A 26370-nucleotide genomic window follows, 5' to 3' on the forward strand; every position below is an offset into this window, starting at 1 on the left:
TACTGGTCCATGTTGACTCTACAAGGTGTTGAAAGCAGGGATACTGGTCCATGTGGACTCTACAAGGTGTTGAAAGCAGGGATACTGGTCCATGTTGACTCTACAAGGTGTTGAAAGCAGGGATACTGGTCCATGTGGACTCTACAAGGTGTTGAAAGCAGGGATGCTGGTCCATGTTGACTCTACAAGGTGTTGAAAGAGTTCCACAGGGATGCTGGTCCATGTTGACTCCACAGGGATGCTGGTCCATGTTGACTCTACAAGGTGTTGAAAGGGTTCCACAGGGATGCTGGTCCATGTTGACTCTACAAGGTGTTGAAAGCAGGGATACTGGTCCATGTTGACTCTACAAGGTGTTGAAAGGGTTCCACAGGGATGCTGGTCCATGTGGACTCTACAAGGTGTTGAAAGCAGGGATACTGGTCCATGTTGACTCTACAAGGTGTTGAAAGCAGGGATACTGGCCCATGTTGACTCTACAAGGTGTTGAAAGCAGGGATGCTGGCCCACTTTGACTCTACAAGGTGTTGAAAGCAGGGATGCTGGCCCATGTTGACTCTACAAGGTGTTGAAAGGGTTCCACAGGGATGCTGGTCCATGTTGACTCTACAAGGTGTTGAAAGGTGTTCCACAGGGATGCTGGTCCATGTTGACTACAAGGTGTTGAAAGGGTTCCACAGGGATGCTGGTCCATGTTGACTCTACAAGGTGTTGAAAGGGTTCCACAGGAATGCTGGTCCATGTTGACTCTACAAGGTGTTGAAAGGGTTCCACAGGGATACTGGCCCATGTTGACTCTACAAGGTGTTGAAAGGGTTCAAGGTGTTGAAACAGGGATGCTGGTCCATGTTGACTCTACAAGGTGCAGGGATGCTGGTCCATGTTGACTCTACAAGGTGTTGAAAGCAGGTGGATACTGGCCCATGTTCCACAGGGACTCCTGACTCAAGGTGTTGAAAGCAGGGATACTGGTCCATGTGGACTCTACAAGGTGTTGAAAGTTCCACAGGGATACTGGTCCATGTTGACTCTACAAGGTGTTGAAAGCAGGGATACTGGCCCATGTGGACTCTACAAGGTGTTGAAAGCAGGGATACTGGTCCATGTGGACTCTACAAGGTGTTGAAAGCAGGGATACTGGTCCATGTTGACTCTACAAGGTGTTGTAAGCGTTCCACAGGGATGCTGGCCCATGTTGACTCTACAAGGTGTTGAAAGCAGGGATACTGGTCCATGTTGACTCTACAAGGTGTTGAAAGCAGGGATACTGGTCCATGTGGACTCTACAAGGTGTTGAAAGCAGGGATACTGGTCCATGTTGACTCTACAAGGTGTTGAAAGCAGGGATACTGGTCCATGTGGACTCTACAAGGTGTTGAAAGCAGGGATGCTGGTCCATGTTGACTCTACAAGGTGTTGAAAGTGTTCCATAGGGATGCTGGTCCATGTTGACTCTACAAGGTGTTGAAAGGGTTCCACAGGGATGCTGGTCCATGTTGACTCTACAAGGTGTTGAAAGCAGGGATACTGGTCCATGTTGACTCTACAAGGTGTTGAAAGGGTTCCACAGGGATGCTGGTCCATGTTGACTCTACAAGGTGTTGAAAGCAGGGATACTGGTCCATGTTGACTCTACAAGGTGTTGAAAGGGTTCCACAGGGATGCTGGTCCATGTGGACTCTACAAGGTGTTGAAAGCAGGGATACTGGTCCATGTTGACTCTACAAGGTGTTGAAAGCAGGGATACTGGTCCATGTTGACTCTACAAGGTGTTGAAAGCTTTCCACAGGGATGCTGGTCCATGTTGACTCCAATACTTCCCACAGTTTTGTCAAATTGGGTGGATGTCCTTTTGATACACAAGGGACACAGTCGAGGGTGAAAAACCCAGCACCCCCGTTCAAAGGCACTTACATTTTGGTCTTGCCCATTCAGCCTCTGAATGGCACACTTACACAATCCATGTCTCAATTGAGCCCCACAGTGGAGGTGTCATAATACCCATAAAACCTAGTGGTTGAACAGGTAAGTGGTTCCATTCATTTTTTCCACTCAGAGAGTTTAGAAACATATATACAGGGGAATATATTGATAAAAGTCACCTTTGCCCGAGAGAGATTTACACAGTTATCAAAATGTCACGTCAGCGTGAACCTACACCAAACACAGTCCTTATTGTCAGTGTTTTGAAAATCCCCTGTGGGAAAAATGATTGGAACCATTTTCCTATTTGACCGCTAGGTTTTATGGGTATTATACTGTGGTACTCTATTGTCCCAAGGCTTAAAAATCTTTAACAAGTGATATCAATAAGGGTTCATAGCTTTCACCTGGTCTAGCTGTGTGTGTGTGTCTAGTCAACCAGTAGTCTGATCCTCTTCAACAGCTGTGTGTGTGTCTAGTCAGCCAGTAGTCTGATCCTCTTCAACAGCTGTGTGTGTGTGTCTAGTCAGCTAGTAGTCTGATCCTCTTCAACAGCTGTGTGTCTAGTCAGCCAATTCAGCCAGTAGTCTGATCCTCTTCAACAGCTGTGTGTGTGTGTCTAGTCAGCCAATTCAGCCAGTAGTCTGATCCTCTTCAACAGCTGTGTGTGTGTTTGTCTAGTCAGCCAATTCAGCCAGTAGTCTGATCCACTTCCACAGCTGTGTGTGTGTGTCTAGTCAGCCAATTCAGCCAGCAGTCTGATCCTCTTCAACAGCTGTGTGTGTGTGTCTAGTCAGCCAATTCAGCCAGTAGTCTGATCCTCTTCCACAGCTGTGTGTGTGTGTCTAGTCAGCCAATTCAGCCAGTAGTCTGATCCTCTTCCACAGCTGTGTGTGTGTGTCTAGTCAGCCAATTCAGCCAGTAGTCTGATCCTCTTCCACAGCTGTGTGTGTGTGTCTAGTCAGCCAATTCAGCCAGTAGTCTGATCCTCTTCAACAGCTGTGTGTGTGTGTCTAGTCAGCCAATTCAGCCAGTAGTCTGATCCTCTTCAACAGCTCAGAGAAAGAAGGGCGGCCCTGTGGTCTCTGACAAAACAATAAAACACATCATCTTTCAGTCTTCTCAATTCCCTGAAGAAGGCTGACTCTGTAAGTCAACCTGCCTGCAGAGGTGGGGTGTGTGTGTGTGTGTGTGTGTCTCTGTGTGTGTCTCTGTGTGTGTGTGTCTCTATGTGTGTGTGTGTCTCTCTGTGTGTGTGTGTGTGTGTGTGTTACCTCGTGCCAGCACTGGTACATGAGTTTGTAGACATCGTTGGAAGCTTTGTGAGGCCGGTAGAGACGGTGACCCCTGGTAATCTCATCCACTACGTCGACATTAGACCGCCCATCAAACGGTGTCTTCCCCTCAGTAAACACCTCCCACATCAACACACCTACAAATACACACACATCAGGATGTCAGAACAAACACACATCACAACACACACACACACACAACACACACACACACACACACACACACAGAGTAAATCAGAACACACACAGAATAAATCAGAACACACACAGACAGAATAAATCAGAACACACACAGAATAAATCAGAACACACACACACAGAATAAATCAGAACACACACATCAGAACACACACACACAGAGTAAATCAGAACACACACACACATCAGAACACACACACACATCAGAACACACACACATCAGAACACACACACATCCGAACACACACACACATCAGAACACACACACATCAGAACACACACACACATCAGAACACACTGCCTGTGCTCACCGAAGGACCAGACGTCAGACTTGCTGCTGTACTTGTTATAGTGTAACACCTCAGGAGGAGACCACTTGACTGGGAACTTAGAGCCTGTAGAGCTGGTGTACTGGTTGTCTAGTACGTATCTACAACACATTAATAACGTTATGGTAGACAGACAGACAGACAGACAGACAGACAGACAGACAGACAGACAGACAGACAGACAGACAGACAGACAGACAGACAGACAGACAGACAGACAGGCAGGCAGGCAGGCAGGCAGGCAGGCAGGCAGGCAGGCAGGTAACAGTACCTTTAAAATACAGGTAACAGGCAGACAGACAGCCAGACAGACAAACAGGCAGGCAGGCAGACAGACAGGTAACAGTACCTTTAAAATACAGGTAACAGACAGACAGCCATACAGACAGACGGACAGAAAGGCAGGAAGACAGACAGGTAACAGTACCTTTAAAATACAGGTAACAGACAGACAGACAGGTAACAGTACCTTTAAAATACAGGTAACAGGCAGACAGACAGCCAGACAGACAAACAGGCAGGCAGGCAGACAGACAGGTAACAGTACCTTTAAAATACAGGTAACAGACAGACAGCCATACAGACAGACGGACAGAAAGGCAGGAAGACAGACAGACAGACAGGTAACAGTACCTTTAAAATACAGGTAACAGACAGACAGCCATACAGACAGACGGACAGAAAGGCAGGAAGACAGACAGACAGACAGGTAACAGTACCTTTAAAATACAGGTAACAGACAGACAGCCATACAGACAGACGGACAGACAGGCAGGAAGACAGACAGACCTGTAACACTGGGGGAATATACTGTAATTCAACCATATACATAAAAAGAGAAAAAGAGAGAGAAAGGAAGAGAGAGAAAAGGAGAGATATTAAATAAAACGGAGAGATACATTTGTCACTAACCTGGTCATTCCAAAGTCACACACCTTCACCACGTTCTTGTCGCTGACCAGACAGTTCCGTGCTGCCTGAGAGAGGAGATAACGAACCACGTGGTCACACACACACACACACACACTCTCTCTGTTGCTGTCTCTCTCCTTCTCTCTCGCTCTCTCTCTGTTGCTGTCTCTCTCCTTCTCTCTCGCTCTCTCTCTGTTGCTGTCTCTCTCTGTGTGTCTTTCTGTCTTTCTGTCTGTGTCTCTCTGTGCCTCTCTGTGTCTCTCTGTGCCTCTCTGTGCCTCTCTGTGCCTCTCTGTGCCTCTCTGTGCCTCTCTGTGCCTCTCTGTGCCTCTCTGTGTCTCTCTGTGTCTCTCTGTGCCTCTCTGTGCCTCTCTGTGCCTCTCTGTGTCTCTCTGTGCCTCTCTGTGTCTCTCTGTGCCTCTCTGTGTCTCTCTGTGCCTCTCTGTGCCTCTCTGTGCCTCTCTGTGTCTCTCTGTGTCTCTCTGTGCCTCTCTGTGCCTCTCTGTGTCTCTCTGTGTCTCTCTGTGTCTCTCTGTGTCTCTCTGTGCCTCTCTGTGCCTCTCTGTGTCTCTCTGTGTCTCTCTGTGTCTCTCTGTGTCTCTCTGTGCCTCTCTGTGCCTCTCTGTGTCTCTCTGTGCCTCTCTGTGCCTCTCTGTGTCTCTCTGTGTCTCTCTGTGCCTCTCTGTGTCTCTCTGTGTCTCTCTGTGTCTCTCTGTGTCTCTCTGTGCCTCTCTGTGCCTCTCTGTGTCTCTCTGTGCCTCTCTGTGCCTCTCTGTGTCTCTCTGTGTCTCTCTGTGTCTCTCTGTGCCTCTCTGTGCCTCTCTGTGCCTCTCTGTGCATCTCTGTGTCTCTCTCTGAGAAGAGACATTTTACTCCTCTACTCTTATGGGTAAAACCAAAAAGCTATGCATGAAAACTCTTTAGTCATAATAGTCCCACCTAGTCAACAGATATTTAGTTCACCTAATTAACTGTAATTAACCTAATTAACTGTAATTAACCTAATTAACTGTAATTAACCTAATTAACTGTCCCCACCAGTTAAGAGTTCCCAGCAGGTGTCTTGATTATAGAAGGCAGTGAGTCAGTGGTTCCTGAGTTGAAATAATGTTTTCCTCTTCTAGACTACTGAACAACTACTCATTCAAAGGTTTTTCTTTATTTTCTACTATTTTCTACATTGTAGAATAATAGAAAAGACACCAAACTAACACTATGAAGTAACACATATGGAATCATGTAGTAACCAAAAAACGTGTTAAACAAATCAAAATATATTTTATATTTGAGATTCTTCAAATAGCTACCCTTCGCCTTGATGACAGCTTTGCACAATCTTGGCATTCTCTCAACCAGCTTCATGAGGTAGTCACCTGGAATGCTTTTCAATTAACAGGTGTGCCTTGTTTAAAGTTAATTTATTTGTGGTATTTCTTTCCTTCTTAACGCGTTTGAGCCAATCAGTTGTGTTGTGTCAAGGTAAGGGTGGTATACAGAAGATTTGGTAAATGACCAAGTCCATATTATGGCAAGAACAGCTCAAATAAGCAAAGAGAAACGACAGTCCATCATTACTTTAAGACATGAAGGTCAGTCAATACGCAAAACACTAGTCTCAACGTCAACAGTGAAGACGCGACTCTGGGATGCTAATACCATTCTAATCAGCTCCCTCCACAGGCCCAGAAGGATCCTACCATTCTAATCAGCTCCCTACACAGGCCCAGAAGGATCCTAATACCATTCTAATCAGCTCCCTACACAGGCCCAGAAGGATCCTAATACCATTCTAATCAGCTCCCTCCACAGGCCCAGAAGGATCCTAATACCATTCTAATCAGGTCCCTCCACAGGCCCAGAAGGATCCTAATACCATTCTAATCAGCTCCCTCCACAGGCCCAGAAGGATCCTAATACCATTCTAATCAGCTCCCTACACAGGCCCAGAAGGATCCTAATACCATTCTAATCAGCTCCCTCCACAGGCCCAGAAGGATCCTACCATTCTAATCAGGTCCCTACACAGGCCCAGAAGGATCCTAATACCATTCTAATCAGCTCCCTACACAGGCCCAGAAGGATCCTAATACCATTCTAATAAGCTCCCTACACAGGCCCAGAAGGATCCTAATCCATTCAGGCCCAGAAGGATCCTAATACCATTCTAATCAGCTCCCTACACAGGCCCAGAAGGATCCTAATACCATTCTAATCAGCTCCATCCACAGGCCCAGAAGGATCCTAATACCATTCTAATCAGCTCCCTACACAGGCCCAGAAGGATCCTAATACCATTCTAATTTGGTCCCTACACAGGCCCAGAAGGATCCTAATACCATTCTAATCAGCTCCCTACACAGGCCCAGAAGGATCCTAATACCATTCTAATCAGCTCCATCCACAGGCCCAGAAGGATCCTAATACCATTCTAATCAGCTCCCTACTCAGGCCCAGAAGGATCCTACCATTCTAATCAGCTCCCTACACAGGCCCAGAAGGATCCTAATACCATTCTAATCAGCTCCCTACTCAGGCCCAGAAGGATCCTACCATTCTAATCAGCTCCCTACACAGGCCCAGAAGGATCCTACCATTCTAATCAGGTCCCTCCACAGGCCCAGAAGGATCCTAATACCATTCTAATCAGCTCCCTCCACAGGCCCAGAAGGATCCTAATACCATTCTAATCAGCTCCCTACACAGGCCCAGAAGGATCCTAATACCATTCTAATCAGCTCCCTACACAGGCCCAGAAGGACCCTAATACCATTATAATCAGCTCCCTCCACAGGCCCAGAAGGATCCTACCATTCTAATCAGGTCCCTATACAGGCCCAGAAGGATCCTACCATTCTAATCAGCTCCCTACACAGGCCCAGAAGGATCCTAATACCATTCTAATCAGATCCCTACACAGGCCCAGAAGGATCCTACCATTCTAATCAGGTCCCTCCACAGGCCCAGAAGGATCCTAATACCATTCTAATCAGGTCCCTACACAGGCCCAGAAGGATCCTACCATTCTAATCAGGTCCCTACACAGGCCCAGAAGGATCCTAATACCATTCTAATCAGGTCCCTACACAGGCCCAGAAGGATCCTAATACCATTCTAATCAGCTCCATCCACAGGCCCAGAAGGATCCTACCATTCTAATCAGCTCCCTATACAGGCCCAGAAGGATCCTAATACCATTCTAATCAGCTCCCTATACAGGCCCAGAAGGATCCTAATACCATTCTAATCAGCTCCCTACACAGGCCCAGAAGGATCCTACCATTCTAATCAGGTCCCTACACAGGCCCAGAAGGATGCTGTGAGGGTGGGACATTTCCTGTCTCAGGACTCTGAGCAGTGTCTGAACATCCTAAATTCCTCTGAGATACTTTGTGGATACGAGCCCAGGTCTCTCCCTATTGGTTATGTGTTTTGTATTCTGTAACCCCATTGGCTGATCGACTCACCAGGTCTCTGTGTATGAAGTTGTGTGTCTCCAGGTATTGCATGGCCTCGCATGTGTCTTGACAGACAGACAGGAGCCATGGTTGTCCCATGGTCCCTCCATTCTGTCTCAGATAGTTCAGCAGGCAGCCGTTCTCCATAAACTCAGTCACTATACACATGGGATGCTGCCGCGTACATACACCGTACAACTGTACCAGCTTCGGGTGGCATAACCTCCTGAAACACACACACACTGGCATGGTACATGGTGGGGCGCTGATGCCTTCAAACATCACATGACTGCAGAGAGAGAGAAAGACGGAGAGAGACAGAGAGAGACAGAGAGAGAGAGAGAGAGAGAGAGACAGAGAGAGAGGGACAGAGAGACAGAGAGAGAGAGAGATAGACAGAGACAGAGAGAGACAGAGAGAGAGAGAGAGGGACAGAGAGACAGAGAGAGAGAGATAGACAGAGACAGAGAGAGACAGAGAGAGAGAGAGAGGGACAGAGAGACAGAGAGAGAGAGATAGACAGAGACAGAGAGAGAGAGATAGACAGAGCCAGAGAGAGAGAGAGAGAGCCAGAGAGAGATAGACAGAGAGGGGGAGAGAGGGAGAGGGAGAGAGAGAGAGGGAGAGTGAGAAAGAGACAGGGAGAGAGACAGAGAGAGAGAGACAGAGAGAGAGAGGGAGAGGGAGAGAGAGAGAGACTGACAGACAGACAGAGAGAGCACCAGGAGAGCAGCACAATTAGACCCAACCAAATCATGAGAAAACAAAAAGAGAATTACTTGACACATTGGAAAGAGTTAACAAAAAAAACAGAGCAAATTAGAATGCTATTTGGCCCTAAACAGAGAGTACACAGTGGCAGAATACCTGACCACTGTGACTGACCCAAATTTAAGGAAAGCTTTGACTATGTACAGATTCAGTGAGCATAGCCTTGCTATTGAGAAAGGCTGCCGTATGCAGACATGGCTCTCAAGAGAAGACAGGCTATGTGCTCAATGCCCACAAAATGAGGTGGAAACTGAGCTGCACTTCCTAACCTCCTGCCAAATGTATGACCATATTAGAGACACATATTTCCCTCAGATTACACAGATCCACAAAGAATTCGAAAACAAATCCAATTTTGATAAACTCCCATATAAGATTGGTGACCTGTTGCCACGAGAAAAGGGCAACCAGTGAAGAACAAACACCATTGTAAATACAACCCATATTTATGCTTATTTATTTTATCTTGTGTCCTTTAACCATTTGAACATTGTTAAAACACTGTATATATATGACATTTGTAATGTCTTTATTGTTTTGAAACTTCTGTTTATGTGTAATGTTTACTGTTATTTTTGATTGTTTATTTCACTTTTGTATATTATCTACTTCTCTTGCTTTGGCAATGTTAACAGGTTTCCCATGCCAATAAAGCCCCTTGAATTGAATTGAATTGAGAGAGAGAGACAGAGAGAGGGAGAGAGAGAGAGACAGAGAGAGGGAGAGAGAGAGACAGAGAGAGAACAGGAGGATGGAAACTAAACAGTAGATGGAAACGAAATGGAAACTAAACAGTAGATGGAAACGAAATGGAAACTAAACAGTAGATAGAAACTAAATGGAAACTAAACAGTAGATAGAAACTAAACAGTAGATGGAAACTAAATGGAAACTAAACAGTAGATAGAAGCTAAATGGAAACTAAACAGTAGATGGAAACTAAACAGTAGATGGAAACTAAACAGTAGATGGAAACTAAACAGTAGATGGAAACTAAACAGTAGATAGAAGCTAAATGGAAACTAAACAGTAGATGGAAACTAAATGGAAACTAAACAGTAGATGGAAGCTAAATGGAAACTAAACAGTAGATGGAAACTAAACAGTAGATGGAAACTAAACAGTAGATGGAAACTAAACAGTAGATGGAAACTAAACAGTAGATAGAAACTAAATGGAAACTAAACAGTAGATGGAAACTAAACAGTAGATAGAAACTAAACAGTAGATAGAAACTAAATGGAAACTAAACAGTAGATAGAAACTAAATGGAAACTAAACAGTAGATAGAAACTAAATGGAAACTAAACAGTAGATGGAAACTAAATGGAAACTAAACAGTAGATAGAAACTAAATGGAAACTAAACAGTAGATGGAAACTAAACAGTAGATAGAAACTAAATGGAAACTAAACAGTAGATGGAAACTAAACAGTAGATAGAAACTAAACAGTAGATAGAAACTAAACAGTAGATAGAAACTAAACAGTAGATAGAAACTAAATGGAAACTAAACAGTAGATGGAAACTAAACAGTAGATAGAAACTAAATGGAAACTAAACAGTAGATAGAAACTAAATGGAAACTAAACAGTAGATGGAAACTAAACAGTAGATAGAAACTAAATGGAAACTAAACAGTAGATGGAAACTAAATGGAAACTAAACAGTAGATAGAAACTAAATGGAAACTAAACAGTAGATGGAAACTAAACAGTAGATGGAAACTAAACAGTAGATAGAAACTAAACAGTAGATAGAAACTAAACAGTAGATAGAAACTAAATGGAAACTAAACAGTAGATAGAAACTAAACAGTAGATAGAAACTAAACAGTAGATAGAAACTAAATGGAAACTAAACAGTAGATAGAAACTAAATGGAAACTAAACAGTAGATGGAAACTAAATGGAAACTAAACAGTAGATAGAAACTAAACAGTAGATAGAAACTAAATGGAAACTAAACAGTAGATGGAAACTAAACAGTAGATAGAAACTAAACAGTAGATAGAAACTAAATGGAAACTAAACAGTAGATAGAAACTAAATGGAAACTAAACAGTAGATGGAAACTAAATGGAAACTAAACAGTAGATAGAAACTAAATGGAAACTAAACAGTAGATAGAAACTAAACAGTAGATAGAAACTAAACAGTAGATGGAAACTAAACAGTAGATAGAAACTAAACAGTAGATAGAAACTAAACAGTAGATAGAAACTAAATGGAAACTAAACAGTAGATAGAAACTAAATGGAAACTAAACAGTAGATAGAAACTAAACAGTAGATAGAAACTAAACAGTAGATAGAAACTAAACAGTAGATAGAAACTAAACAGTAGATGGAAACTAAACAGTAGATGGAAACTAAACAGTAGATAGAAACTAAACAGTAGATGGAAACTAGATGGAAACTAAACAGTAGATGGAAACTAAACAGTAGATAGAAACTAAACAGTAGATGGAAACTAAACAGTAGATCGAAACTAAACAGTAGATAGAAACTAAACAGTAGATAGAAACTAAACAGTAGATAGAAACTAAACAGTAGATATAAACTAAACAGTACATAGAAACTAAACAGTAGATGGAAACTAAACAGTAGATGGAAACTAAACAGTAGATAGAAACTAAACTGTAGATGGAAACTAAACAGTAGATGGAAACTAAACAGTAGATGGAAACTAGATGGAAACTAAACAGTAGATGGAAACTAGATGGAAACTAAACAGTAGATGGAAACTAGATGGAAACTAAACAGTAGATGGAAACTAGATGGAAACTAAACAGTAGATGGAAACTAAACAGTAGATAGAAACTAAACAGTAGATAGAAACTAAACAGTAGATGGAAACTAGATGGAAACTAAACAGTAGATGGAAACTAAACAGTAGATAGAAACTAAACAGTAGATAGAAACTAAACAGTAGATGGAAACTAAACAGTAGATAGAAACTAAACAGTAGATAGAAACTAAACAGTAGATGGAAACTAAACAGTAGATGGAAACTAAACAGTAGATGGAAACTAAACAGTAGATAGAAACTAAACAGTAGATGGAAACTAAACAGTAGATGGAAACTAAACAGTAGATAGAAACTAAACAGTAGATGGAAACTAAATGGAAACTAAACAGTAGATGGAAACTAAACAGTAGATAGAAACTAAATGGAAACTAAACAGTAGATAGAAACTAAATGGAAACTAAACAATAGATAGAAACTAAATGGAAACTAAACAGTAGATAGAAACTAAATGGAAACTAAACAGTAGATAGAAACTAAATGGAAACTAAACAATAGATAGAAACTAAATGGAAACTAAACAGTAGATAGCAACTAAACAGTAGATGGAAACTAAACAGTAGATAGAAACTAAACAGTAGATAGAAACTAAACAATAGATGGAAACTAAATGGAAACTAAACAGTAGATAGAAACTAAACAGTAGATAGAAACTAAACAGTAGATAGAAACTAAATGGAAACTAAACAGTAGATAGAAACTAAATGGAAACTAAACAGTAGATAGAAACTAAACAGTAGATGGAAACTAAACAGTAGATGGAAACTAAATGGAAACTAAACAGTAGATAGAAACTAAATGGAAACTAAACAGTAGATAGAAACTAAATGGAAACTAAACAGTAGATAGAAACTAAATGGAAACTAAACAGTAGATAGAAACTAAACAGTAGATAGAAACTAAATGGAAACTAAACAGTAGATAGAAACTAAACAGTAGACAGAAACTAAACAGTAGATAGAAACTAAACAGTAGATGGAAACTAAACAGTAAATGGAAACTAAACAGTAGATAGAAACTAAATGGAAACTAAACAGTAGATAGAAACTAAATGGAAACTAAATGGAAACTAAACAGTAGATGGAAACTAAACAGTAGATAGAAACTAAACAGTAGATAGAAACTAAATGGAAACTAAACAGTAGATAGAAACTAAATGGAAACTAAATGGAAACTAAACAGTAGATAGAAACTAAATGGAAACTAAACAGTAGATGGAAACTAAACAGTAGATAGAAACTAAACAGTAGATGGAAACTAAACAGTAGATAGAAACTAAACAGTAGATAGAAACTAAATGGAAACTAAACAGTAGATAGAAACTAAACAGTAGATAGAAACTAAACAGTAGATAGAAACTAAACAGTAGATAGAAACTAAACAGTAGATGGAAACTAAACAGTAGATGGAAACTAAACAGTAGATAGAAACTAAATGGAAACTAAACAGTAGATAGAAACTAAACAGTAGATAGAAACTAAACAGTAGATAGAAACTAAATGGAAACTAAACAGTAGATAGAAACTAAATGGAAACTAAACAGTAGATAGAAACTAAACAGTAGATGGAAACTAAACAGTAGATGGAAACTAAATGGAAACTAAACAGTAGATGGAAACTAAATGGAAACTAAACAGTAGATGGAAACTAAACAGTAGATAGAAACTAAACAGTAGATAGAAACTAAATGGAAACTAAACAGTAGATAGAACCTAAATGGAAACTAAACAGTAGACAGAAACTAAACAGTAGACAGAAACTAAATGGAAACTAAACAGTAGATAGAAACTAAACAGTAGATAGAAACTAAACAGTAGACAGAAACTAAATGGAAACTAAACAGTAGATAGAAACTAAACAGTAGACAGAAACTAAACAGTAGATAGAAACTAAATGGAAACTAAACAGTAGATAGAAACTAAACAGTAGATAGAAACTAAACAGTAGATGGAAACTAAACAGTAAATGGAAACTAAACAGTAGATAGAAACTAAATGGAAACTAAACAGTAGATAGAAACTAAATGGAAACTAAATGGAAACTAAACAGTAGATGGAAACTAAACAGTAGATAGAAACTAAACAGTAGATAGAAACTAAATGGAAACTAAACAGTAGATGGAAACTAAACAGTAGATAGAAACTAAACAGTAGATAGAAACTAAATGGAAACTAAATGGAAACTAAACAGTAGATGGAAACTAAACAGTAGATAGAAACTAAACAGTAGATAGAAACTAAACAGTAGATAGAAACTAAATGGAAACTAAACAGTAGATGGAAACTAAACAGTAGATAGAAACTAAACAGTAGATAGAAACTAAACAGTAGATAGAAACTAAATGGAAACTAAATGGAAACTAAACAGTAGATAGAAACTAAATGGAAACTAAATGGAAACTAAACAGTAGATGGAAACTAAACAGTAGATAGAAACTAAACAGTAGATAGAAACTAAATGGAAACTAAACAGTAGATGGAAACTAAACAGTAGATAGAAACTAAATAAAACTAGATGGAAACTAAACAGTAGATAGAAACTAAACAGTAGATAGAAACTAAACAGTAGATAGAAACTAAACAGTAGATAGAAACTAAAATAGAAACTAAACAGTAGATAGAAACTAAACAGTAGATAGAAACTAAATAGAAACTAAACAGTAGATAGAAACTAAACAGTAGATAGAAACTAAACAGTAGATAGAAACTAAACAGTAGATAGAAACTAAACAGTAGATAGAAACTAAATGGAAACTAAACAGTAGATAGAAACTAAACAGTAGATAGAAACTAAACAGTAGATAGAAACTAAATGGAAACTAAACAGTAGATAGAAACTAAATGGAAACTAAACAGTAGATAGAAACTAAATGGAAACTAAACAGTAGATAGAAACTAAACAGTAGATAGAAACTAAATGGAAACTAGAAACAGTAGATGGAAACTAAACAGTAGATAGAAACTAAAAACAGTAGATAGAAACTAAATGGAAACTAAACAGTAGATAGAAACTAAATGGAAACTAAACAGTAGATGGAAACTAAATGGAAACTAAACAGTAGATAGAAACTAAACAGAAACTAAACAGTAGATAGAAACTAAACAGTAGATAGAAACTAAACAGTAGATAGAAACTAAACAGTAGATAGAAACTAAACAGTAGATAGAAACTAAACAGTAGATAGAAACTAAATGGAAACTAAACAGTAGATAGAAACTAAATGGAAACTAAACAGTAGATAGAAACTAAACAGTAGATAGAAACTAAACAGTAGATAGAAACTAAACAGTAGATAGAAAAACTAAACAGTAGATGGAAACTAAACAGTAGATGGAAACTAAACAGTAGATAGAAACTAAACAGTAGATGGAAACTAAATGGAAACTAAACAGTAGATGGAAACTAAACAGTAGATAGAAACTAAACAGTAGATGGAAACTAAACAGTAGATAGAAACTAAACAGTAGATAGAAACTAAACAGTAGATAGAAACTAAACAGTAGATAGAAACTAAACAGTAGATGGAAACTAAACAGTAGATAGAAACTAAACAGTAGATGGAAACTAAACAGTAGATGGAAACTAAACAGTAGATAGAAACTAAACTGTAGATGGAAACTAAACAGTAGATGGAAACTAAACAGTAGATGGAAACTAGATGGAAACTAAACAGTAGATGGAAACTAGATGGAAACTAAACAGTAGATGGAAACTAGATGGAAACTAAACAGTAGATGGAAACTAGATGGAAACTAAACAGTAGATGGAAACTAAACAGTAGATAGAAACTAAACAGTAGATAGAAACTAAACAGTAGATGGAAACTAGATGGAAACTAAACAGTAGATGGAAACTAAACAGTAGATAGAAACTAAACAGTAGATAGAAACTAAACAGTAGATGGAAACTAAACAGTAGATAGAAACTAAACAGTAGATAGAAACTAAACAGTAGATGGAAACTAAACAGTAGATGGAAACTAAACAGTAGATAATGGAAACTAAACAGTAGATGGAAACTAAACAGTAGATGGAAACTAAACAGTAGATGGAAACTAAACAGTAGATAGAAACTAAACAGTAGATGGAAACTAAATGGAAATGGAAACTAAACAGTAGATGGAAACTAAAATAGAAACTATGGAAACTAAACAGTAGATAGAAACTAAAATGGAAACTAAACAATAGATAGAAACTAGATGGAAACTAAACAGTAGATAGAAACTAAATGGAAACTAAACAGTAGATAGAAACTAAATGGAAACTAAACAATAGATAGAAACTAAATGGAAACTAAACAGTAGATAGCAACTAAACAGTAGATGGAAACTAAACAGTAGATAGAAACTAAACAGTAGATAGAAACTAAACAATAGATGGAAACTAAATGGAAACTAAACAGTAGATAGAAACTAAACAGTAGATAGAAACTAAACAGTAGATAGAAACTAAATGGAAACTAAACAGTAGATAGAAACTAAATGGAAACTAAACAGTAGATAGAAACTAAATGGAAACTAAACAGTAGATAGAAACTAAACAGTAGATGGAAACTAAACAGTAGATGGAAACTAAATGGAAACTAAACAGTAGATAGAAACTAAATGGAAACTAAACAGTAGATAGAAACTAAATGGAAACTAAACAGTAGATAGAAACTAAATGGAAACTAAACAGTAGATAGATAAAAGAAACTAAACAGTAGATAGAAACTAAAATAGATAGAAACTAAACAGTAGATAGAAACTAAACAGTAGATAGAAACTAAACAGTAGATAGAAACTAAACAGTAGATGGAAACTGGAAAAACAGTAAATGGAAACTAAACAGTAGATAGAAACTAAATGGAAACTAAACAGTAGATAGAAACTAAATGGAAACTAAATGGAAACTAAACAGTAGATGGAAACTAAACAGTAGATAGAAACTAAACAGTAGATAGAAACTAAATGGAAACTAAACAGTAGATAGAAACTAAAAAACTAAATGGAAACTAAAAGTAGATAGAAACTAAATGGAAACTAAACAGTAGATAGAAACTAAACAGTAGATAGAAACTAAACAGTAGATGGAAACTAAACAGTAGATAGAAACTAAACAGTAGATAGAAACTAAATGGAAACTAAAACTAAACAGTAGATAGAAACTAAACAGTAGATAGAAACTAAACAGTAGATAGAAACTAAACAGTAGATAGAAACTAAACAGTAGATGGAAACTAAACAGTAGATGGAAACTAAACAGTAGATAGAAACTAAATGGAAACTAAACAGTAGATAGAAACTAAACAGTAGATAGAAACTAAACAGTAGATAGAAACTAAATGGAAACTAAACAGTAGATAGAAACTAAATGGAAACTAAACAGTAGATAGAAACTAAACAGTAGATGGAAACTAAACAGTAGATGGAAACTAAATGGAAACTAAACAGTAGATGGAAACTAAATGGAAACTAAACAGTAGATGGAAACTAAACAGTAGATAGAAACTAAACAGTAGATAGAAACTAAATGGAAACTAAACAGTAGATAGAAACTAAATGGAAACTAAACAGTAGACAGAAACTAAACAGTAGCCAGAAACTAAATGGAAACTAAACAGTAGATAGAAACTAAACAGTAGATAGAAACTAAACAGTAGACAGAAACTAAATGGAAACTAAACAGTAGATAGAAACTAAACAGTAGACAGAAACTAAACAGTAGATAGAAACTAAATGGAAACTAAACAGTAGATAGAAACTAAACAGTAGATAGAAACTAAACAGTAGATGGAAACTAAACAGTAAATGGAAACTAAACAGTAGATAGAAACTAAATGGAAACTAAACAGTAGATAGAAACTAAATGGAAACTAAATGGAAACTAAACAGTAGATGGAAACTAAACAGTAGATAGAAACTAAACAGTAGATAGAAACTAAATGGAAACTGGAAACTAAGTAGATGGAAACTAAACAGTAGATAGAAACTAAACATAGATAGAAACTAAAGAAACTAAATGGAAACTAAACAGTAGATGGAAACTAAACAGTAGATAGAAACTAAACAGTAGATAGAAACTAAAACAGAAACTAGATGGAAACTAAACAGTAGATGGAAACTAAACAGTAGATAGAAACTAAACAGTAGATAGAAACTAAACAGTAGATAGAAACTAAATGGAAACTAAACAGTAGATAGAAACTAAACAGTAGATAGAAACTAAACAGTAGATAGAAACTAAATGGAAACTAAATGGAAACTAAACAGTAGATAGAAACTAAATGGAAACTAAATGGAAACTAAACAGTAGATGGAAACTAAACAGTAGATAGAAACTAAACAGTAGATAGAAACTAAATGGAAACTAAACAGTAGATGGAAACTAAACAGTAGATAGAAACTAAATGGAAACTAAACAGTAGATGGAAACTAAACAGTAGATAGAAACTAAACAGTAGATAGAAACTAAACAGTAGATAGAAACTAAATGGAAACTAAACAGTAGATAGAAACTAAACAGTAGATAGAAACTAAATGGAAACTAAACAGTAGATGGAAACTAAACAGTAGATAGAAACTAAACAGTAGATAGAAACTAAACAGTAGATAGAAACTAAATAGAAACTAAACAGTAGATGGAAACTAAACAGTAGATAGAAACTAAACAGTAGATGGAAACTAAACAGTAGATAGAAACTAAACAGTAGATAGAAACTAAACAGTAGATAGAAACTAAATGGAAACTAAACAGTAGATGGAAACTAAACAGTAGATAGAAACTAAACAGTAGATAGAAACTAAACAGTAGATAGAAACTAAATGGAAACTAAACAGTAGATAGAAACTAAACAGTAGATAGAAACTAAATAGAAACTAAACAGTAGATGGAAACTAAACAGTAGATAGAAACTAAATGGAAACTAAACAGTAGATAGAAACTAAATGGAAACTAAACAGTAGATAGAAACTAAATGGAAACTAAACAAGATAGAAACTAAATGGAAACTAAACAGTAGATAGAAACTAAAATGGAAACTAAACAGTAGATAGAAACTAAACAGGAAATAGAAACTAAATGGAAACTAAACAGTAGATAGAAACTAAACAGTAGATAGAAACTAAACAGTAGATAGAAACTAAACAGTAGATGGAAAGAAACTAAACAGTAAATAGAAACTAAACAGTAGATAGAAACTAAAAAACTAGATGGAAACTAAACAGTAGATGGAAACTAAACAGTAGATAGAAACTAAAAGATAGAAACTAAATGGAAACTAAACAGTAGATAGAAACTAAATGGAAACTAAATGGAAACTAAACAGTAGATAGAAACTAAATGGAAACTAAACAGTAGATGGAAACTAAACAGTAGATAGAAACTAAACAGTAGATGGAAACTAAACAGTAGATAGAAACTAAACAGTAGATAGAAACTAAATGGAAACTAAAAGTAGATAGAAACTAAACAGTAGATAGAAACTAAACAGTAGATAGAAACTAAACAGTAGATAGAAACTAAACAGTAGATAGAAACTAAACAGTAGATGGAAACTAAACAGTAGATAGAAACTAAACAGTAGATAGAAACTAAACAAGATGGAAACTAAACAAGATAGAAACTAAACAGTAGATAGAAACTAAAAATAGAAACTAAATGGAAACTAAACAGTAGATAGAAACTAAATGGAAACTAAACAGTAGATGGAAACTAAACAGTAGATGGAAACTAAACAGTAGATAGAAACTAAATGGAAACTAAACAGTAGATGGAAACTAAATGGAAACTAAACAGTAGATGGAAACTAAACAGTAGATAGAAACTAAACAGTAGATAGAAACTAAATGGAAACTAAACAGTAGATAGAAACTAAAATAGAAACTAAACAGTAGACAGAAACTAAACAGTAGCCAGAAACTAAATGGAAACTAAACAGTAGATAGAAACTAAACAGTAGATAGAAACTAAACAGTAGACAGAAACTAAACAAATGGAAACTAAACAGTAGATAGAAACTAAACAGTAGATAGAAACTAAGATAGAAACTAAATGGAAACTAAACAGTAGATAGAAACTAAACAGTAGATAGAAACTAAACAGTAGATGGAAACTAAACAGTAAATAGAAACTAAACAGTAGATAGAAACTAAATGGAAACTAAACAGTAGAAGAAACTAAATGGAAACTAAATGGAAACTAAACAGTAGATAGAAACTAAACAGTAGATAGAAACTAAACAGTAGATAGAAACTAAATGGAAACTAAACAGTAGATGGAAACTAAACAGTAGATAGAAACTAAACAGTAGATAGAAACTAAATGGAAACTAAATGGAAACTAAACAGTAGATGGAAACTAAACAGTAGATAGAAACTAAACAGTAGATAGAAACTAAACAGTAGATAGAAACTAAATGGAAACTAAACAGTAGATGGAAACTAAACAGTAGATAGAAACTAAACAGTAGATAGAAACTAAACAGTAGATAGAAACTAAATGGAAACTAAACAGTAGATAGAAACTAAACAGTAGATAGAAACTAAATGGAAACTAAATGGAAACTAAACAGTAGATAGAAACTAAACATGGAAATAAATGGAAACTAAACAGTAGATGGAAACTAAACAGTAGATAGAAACTAAAAGTAGATAGAAACTAAATGGAAACTAAACAGTAGATAGAAACTAAATAGAAACTAAACAGTAGATGGAAACTAAACAGTAGATGGAAACTAAACAGTAGATAGAAACTAAACAGTAGATAGAAACTAAACAGTAGATAGAAACTAAATGGAAACTAAACAGTAGATAGAAACTAAATGGAAACTAAACAGTAGATGGAAACTAAACAGTAGATAGAAACTAAACAGTAGATAGAAACTAAACAGTAGATAGAAACTAAATAGAAACTAAACAGTAGATGGAAACTAAACAGTAGATAGAAACTAAACAGTAGATAGAAACTAAACAGTAGATAGAAACTAAACAGTAGATAGAAACTAAATGGAAACTAAACAGTAGATGGAAACTAAACAGTAGATAGAAACTAAACAGTAGATAGAAACTAAACAGTAGATAGAAACTAAATGGAAACTAAACAGTAGATGGAAACTAAACAGTAGATAGAAACTAAACAGTAGATAGAAACTAAATAGAAACTAAACAGTAGATGGAAACTAAACAGTAGATAGAAACTAAACAGTAGATAGAAAACAGTAAATGGAAACTAAACAGTAGATGGAAACTAAACAGTAGATGGAAACTAAACAGTAGATAGAAACTAAACAATAGATAGAAACTAAACAGTAGATAGAAACTAAACAGTAGATAGAAACTAAATGGAAACTAAACAGTAGATAGAAACTAAATGGAAACTAAACAGTAGATAGAAACTAAATGGAAACTAAACAGTAGATAGAAACTAAACAGTAGATAGAAACTAAATGGAAACTAAACAGTAGATGGAAACTAAACAGTAGATAGAAACTAAACAGTAGATGGAAACTAAACAGTAGATGGAAACTAAACAGTAGATAGAAACTAAACAGTAGATAGAAACTAAACAGTAGATAGAAACTAAATGGAAACTAAACAGTAGATAGAAACTAAACAGTAGATGGAAACTAAACAGTAGATGGAAACTAAACAGTAGATAGAAACTAAACAGTAGATAGAAACTAAATGGAAACTAAACAGTAGACAGAAACTAAACAGTAGACAGAAACTAAATGGAAACTAAACAGTAGATAGAAACTAAACAGTAGATAGAAACTAAACAGTAGATAGAAACTAAATGGAAACTAAACAGTAGATAGAAACTAAATGGAAACTAAACAGTAGATAGAAACTAAACAGTAGATAGAAACTAAACAGTAGATGGAAACTAAACAGTAGATGGAAACTAAACAGTAGATAGAAACTAAACAGTAGATAGAAACTAAATGGAAACTAAACAGTAGATAGAAACTAAATGGAAACTAAATGGAAACTAAACAGTAGATGGAAACTAAACAGTAGATAGAAACTAAACAGTAGATAGAAACTAAATGGAAACTAAACAGTAGATGGAAACTAAACAGTAGATAGAAACTAAACAGTAGATAGAAACTAAATGGAAACTAAATGGAAACTAAACAGTAGATGGAAACTAAACAGTAGATAGAAACTAAACAGTAGATAGAAACTAAATGGAAACTAAACAGTAGATGGAAACTAAACAGTAGATAGAAACTAAACAGTAGATAGAAACTAAACAGTAGATAGAAACTAAATGGAAACTAAACAGTAGATAGAAACTAAACAGTAGATAGAAACTAAATGGAAACTAAATGGAAACTAAACAGTAGATAGAAACTAAATGGAAACTAAATGGAAACTAAACAGTAGATAGAAACTAAACAGTAGATAGAAACTAAACAGTAGATAGAAACTAAATGGAAACTAAACAGTAGATGGAAACTAAACAGTAGATAGAAACTAAACAGTAGATAGAAACTAAATAGAAACTAAACAGTAGATGGAAACTAAACAGTAGATAGAAACTAAACAGTAGATAGAAACTAAACAGTAGATAGAAACTAAATGGAAACTAAACAGTAGATGGAAACTAAACAGTAGATAGAAACTAAACAGTAGATAGAAACTAAACAGTAGATAGAAACTAAATGGAAACTAAACAGTAGATAGAAACTAAACAGTAGATAGAAACTAAATAGAAACTAAACAGTAGATGGAAACTAAACAGTAGATGGAAACTAAACAGTAGATAGAAACTAAATGGAAACTAAACAGTAGATGGAAACTAAACAGTAGATAGAAACTAAACAGTAGATAGAAACTAAATGGAAACTAAACAGTAGATAGAAACTAAATGGAAACTAAACAGTAGACAGAAACTAAACAGTAGACAGAAACTAAATGGAAACTAAACAGTAGATAGAAACTAAACAGTAGATAGAAACTAAACAGTAGATAGAAACTAAATGGAAACTAAACAGTAGATAGAAACTAAATGGAAACTAAACAGTAGATAGAAACTAAATGGAAACTAAACAGTAGATAGAAACTAAATGGAAACTAAACAGTAGATAGAAACTAAATGGAAACTAAACAGTAGATAGGAAACTAAATGGAAACTAAACAGTAGATGGAAACTAAATAGGAAACTAAACAGTAGATAGAAACTAAATGGAAACTAAACAGTAGATGGAAACTAAAATAGATAGAAACTAAACAGTAGATAGAAACTAAAATGGAAACTAAATGGAAACTAAACAGTAGATGGAAACTAAACATAGGAAACTAAACAGTAGATAGAAACTAAATGGAAACTAAACAGTAGATAGAAACTAAACATAGATAGAAACTAAACAGTAGATAGAAACTAAACAGTAGATAGAAACTAAATGGAAACTAAATGGAAAACAGTAGATAGAAACTAAACAGTAGATAGAAACTAAAATAGAAATAAAGAAACTAAACAGTAGATAGAAACTAAATGGAAACTAAACAGTAGATGGAAACTAAACAGTAGATAGAAACTAAACAGTAGATAGAAACTAAATGGAAACTAAACAGTAGATGGAAACTAAACATAGATAGAAACTAAACAGTAGATAGAAACTAAAACAGTAGATAGAAACTAAATGGAAACTAAACAGTAGATGGAAACTAAACAGTAGATAGAAACTAAACAGTAGATAGAAACTAAATGGAAACTAAACAGTAGATGGAAACTAAACAGTAGATAGAAACTAAACAGTAGATAGAAACTAAACAGTAGATAGAAACTAAATGGAAACTAAACAGTAGATGGAAACTAAACAGTAGATAGAAACTAAACAGTAGATAGAAACTAAACAGTAGATAGAAACTAAACAGTAGATAGAAACTAAACAGTAGATAGAAACTAAATGGAAACTAAACAGTAGATAGAAACTAAACAGTAGATAGAAACTAAATAGAAACTAAACAGTAGATGGAAACTAAACAGTAGATGGAAACTAAACAGTAGATAGAAACTAAATGGAAACTAAACAGTAGATGGAAACTAAACAGTAGATAGAAACTAAACAGTAGATAGAAACTAAATGGAAACTAAACAGTAGATAGAAACTAAACAGTAGATAGAAACTAAATGGAAACTAAACAGTAGATAGAAACTAAACAGTAGATAGAAACTAAATAGAAACTAAACAGTAGATGGAAACTAAACAGTAGATGGAAACTAAACAGTAGATAGAAACTAAATGGAAACTAAACAGTAGATGGAAACTAAACAGTAGATAGAAACTAAACAGTAGATAGAAACTAAATGGAAACTAAACAGTAGATGGAAACTAAACAGTAGATAGAAACTAAATGGAAACTAAACAGTAGATAGAAACTAAATGGAAACTAAACAGTAGATAGAAACTAAATGGAAACTAAACAGTAGATAGAAACGAAATGGAAACTAAACAGTAGATGGAAACTAAACAGTAGATAGAAACTAAACAGTAGATGGAAACTAAACAGTAGATGGAAACTAAACAGTAGATAGAAACTAAACAGTAGATAGAAACTAAACAGTAGATAGAAACTAAATGGAAACTAAACAGTAGATAGAAACTAAACAGTAGATAGAAACTAAATGGAAACTAAACAGTAGATAGAAACTAAACAGTAGATAGAAACTAAACAGTAGATAGAAACTAAACAGTAGATAGAAACTAAACAGTAGATAGAAACTAAACAGTAGATAGAAACTAAATGGAAACTAAACAGTAGATGGAACGTGTGATTAGAGATGGAGTGTGAGTGTGTGTGTGTGTGTGTGTGTGTGTGTGTGTGTGTGTGTGTGTGTGTGTGTGTGTGTGTGTGTGTGTGTGTGTGTGTGTGTGTGTGTGTGTGTGTGTGTGTGTGTGTGTGTGTGTGTGTGTGTGTGTGTGTGTTACACATGTTCTACTCACATCATAATCTTAGCCTCCTCTATGAAGTCTTCTTCGTGCATGGCTCCTTCGTTGATAGTTTTGATGGCCACCTTACACAGAGCTCTCCATTTCCCCAGCCTCACCAACCCAAACTGACCACAACCCAGCTCCTTCATTACAGTCAACTCACTAGGGTCAATCTCCCATTTCTCTACAAGGAGGGATTGAGAGAGGGAGAGGGGGAAAGAGTGACAGATCTAGGTTTACATAATTTTTTTATTTAATTAAAAAACATTTTATTTCACCTTCATTTAATCAGGTAGGCCAGTTGAGAACAAGTTCTCATTTACAACTGCAACCTGGCCAAGATAAAGCAAAGCAGTTCGACACAAACAACAACACAGAGTTACACATGGAATGAACAAACATACAGTCAATAACACAATATAAAAGTCTATATACAATGAGTGCAAATGAGGTAAGATAAGGGAGTTAAGACAATAAATAGGCCATAGTGGCGAAATAATTACAATTTAGCAATTAAACACTGGAGTGGTAGATGTGCAGAAGATGAATGTGCAAGTTGAGATACTGGGGTGCAAAGGAGCAAAAAAATTCATAACAATATGGGGATGAGGTAGTTGGGTGGGCTTTTTACAGATGGGCAATTTACAGATGGGCTGTGCACAGGTGCAGTGATCTGCAAGCTGCTCTGACAGCTGATGCTTAAAGTTAGTGAGGGAGATATGAGTCTCCTGCTTCAGTGATTTTTGCAATTTGTTCCAGTTTTTGGCAGCAGAGAACTGGAAGCAAAGGCGGCCAAATGAGGAGTTGGCTTTGTGATAGACTACATCCAGTTTGCTGAGTAGAGTGTTGGAGGCTATTTTGTAGATGACATCGCCGAAGTCAAGGATCGGTAGGATAGTCAGTTTTACGGGGGTATGATTGGCAGCATGAGTGAAGGAGGCTTTGTTGCGAAATAAGAAGCCGATTCTAGATTTAATTTTGGATTGGAGATGCTTAATGTGAGTCTGGAAGGAGAGTTTACAGTCTAACCAGACACCTAGGTATTTGTAGTTGTCCACGTATCAGAACCATCCAGAGTAGTGATGCTAGTCAGGCGGGCGGGTGCGGACAGCGATCGATTGAAAAGCATGCATTTAGTTTTACTTATTTAAGAGCAGTTGGAGGCCACGGAAGGAGAGTTGTATGGCATTGAAGCTCGTCTGGAGGTTAGTTAACACAGTGTCCAAAGAAGAGCCAGAAGTATACAGAATGGTGTCGTCTGCGTAGAGGTGGATCAGAGACACACCAGCAGCAAGAGCGACATCATTGATGTATACAGAGAAAAGAGTCGGTCCAAGAATTGAACCCTGTGGCACCCCCATAGAGACTGCCAGAGGACTGGACAGCATGCCCTCCGATTTGACACACTGAACTCTGTCTGAGTAGTTGGTGAACCAGGCGAGGCAATCATTTGAGAAACCAAGGCTGTCGAGTCTGCCGATGAGGATGTGGTGATTGACAGAGTCGAAAGCCTTGGCCAGGTCGATGAATACGGCTGCACAGTATTGTTTCTTATCGATGGCGGTTAGAGATATCGTTTAGGACCTTGAGCGTGGCTGAGGTGCACCCATGACCAGCTCTGGAACCAGATTGCATAGTGGAGAAGGTATGGTGAGATTCGAAATGGTCGGTGATCTGTTTGTGAACTTGGCTTTTGAAGACTTTAGAAAGGCAGGGTAGGATGGATATAGGTCTGTAACAGTTTAGGTCTAAAGGCAGGGCA

General features: G+C 36.5%; 1 protein-coding gene across 1 annotated transcript in view; it reads right to left on the reverse strand.

Annotated features, from left to right (window-relative positions):
• Positions 1–1731: 1731 nt before the first annotated feature.
• The window catches only part of txk (TXK tyrosine kinase), a 53795-nt gene continuing 29156 nt past the window's right edge, over positions 1732–26370 (reverse strand). Inside the window, exons 10-15 of the mRNA XM_042298521.1 lie at positions 24621–24792; positions 8122–8338; positions 4658–4722; positions 3728–3846; positions 3198–3355; positions 1732–3008 (exon numbers count right to left, since the gene is read on the reverse strand). Coding sequence (XP_042154455.1) covers positions 2937–3008; positions 3198–3355; positions 3728–3846; positions 4658–4722; positions 8122–8338; positions 24621–24792 — 803 coding nt within the window. The 3' untranslated portion in view covers positions 1732–2936. The remainder of the gene's footprint in view (positions 3009–3197; positions 3356–3727; positions 3847–4657; positions 4723–8121; positions 8339–24620; positions 24793–26370) is intronic.

The sequence above is a fragment of the Oncorhynchus tshawytscha genome, linkage group LG15, assembly GCF_018296145.1.
Source record: "Oncorhynchus tshawytscha isolate Ot180627B linkage group LG15, Otsh_v2.0, whole genome shotgun sequence".
NCBI classification, from domain to species: domain Eukaryota; kingdom Metazoa; phylum Chordata; class Actinopteri; order Salmoniformes; family Salmonidae; genus Oncorhynchus; species Oncorhynchus tshawytscha.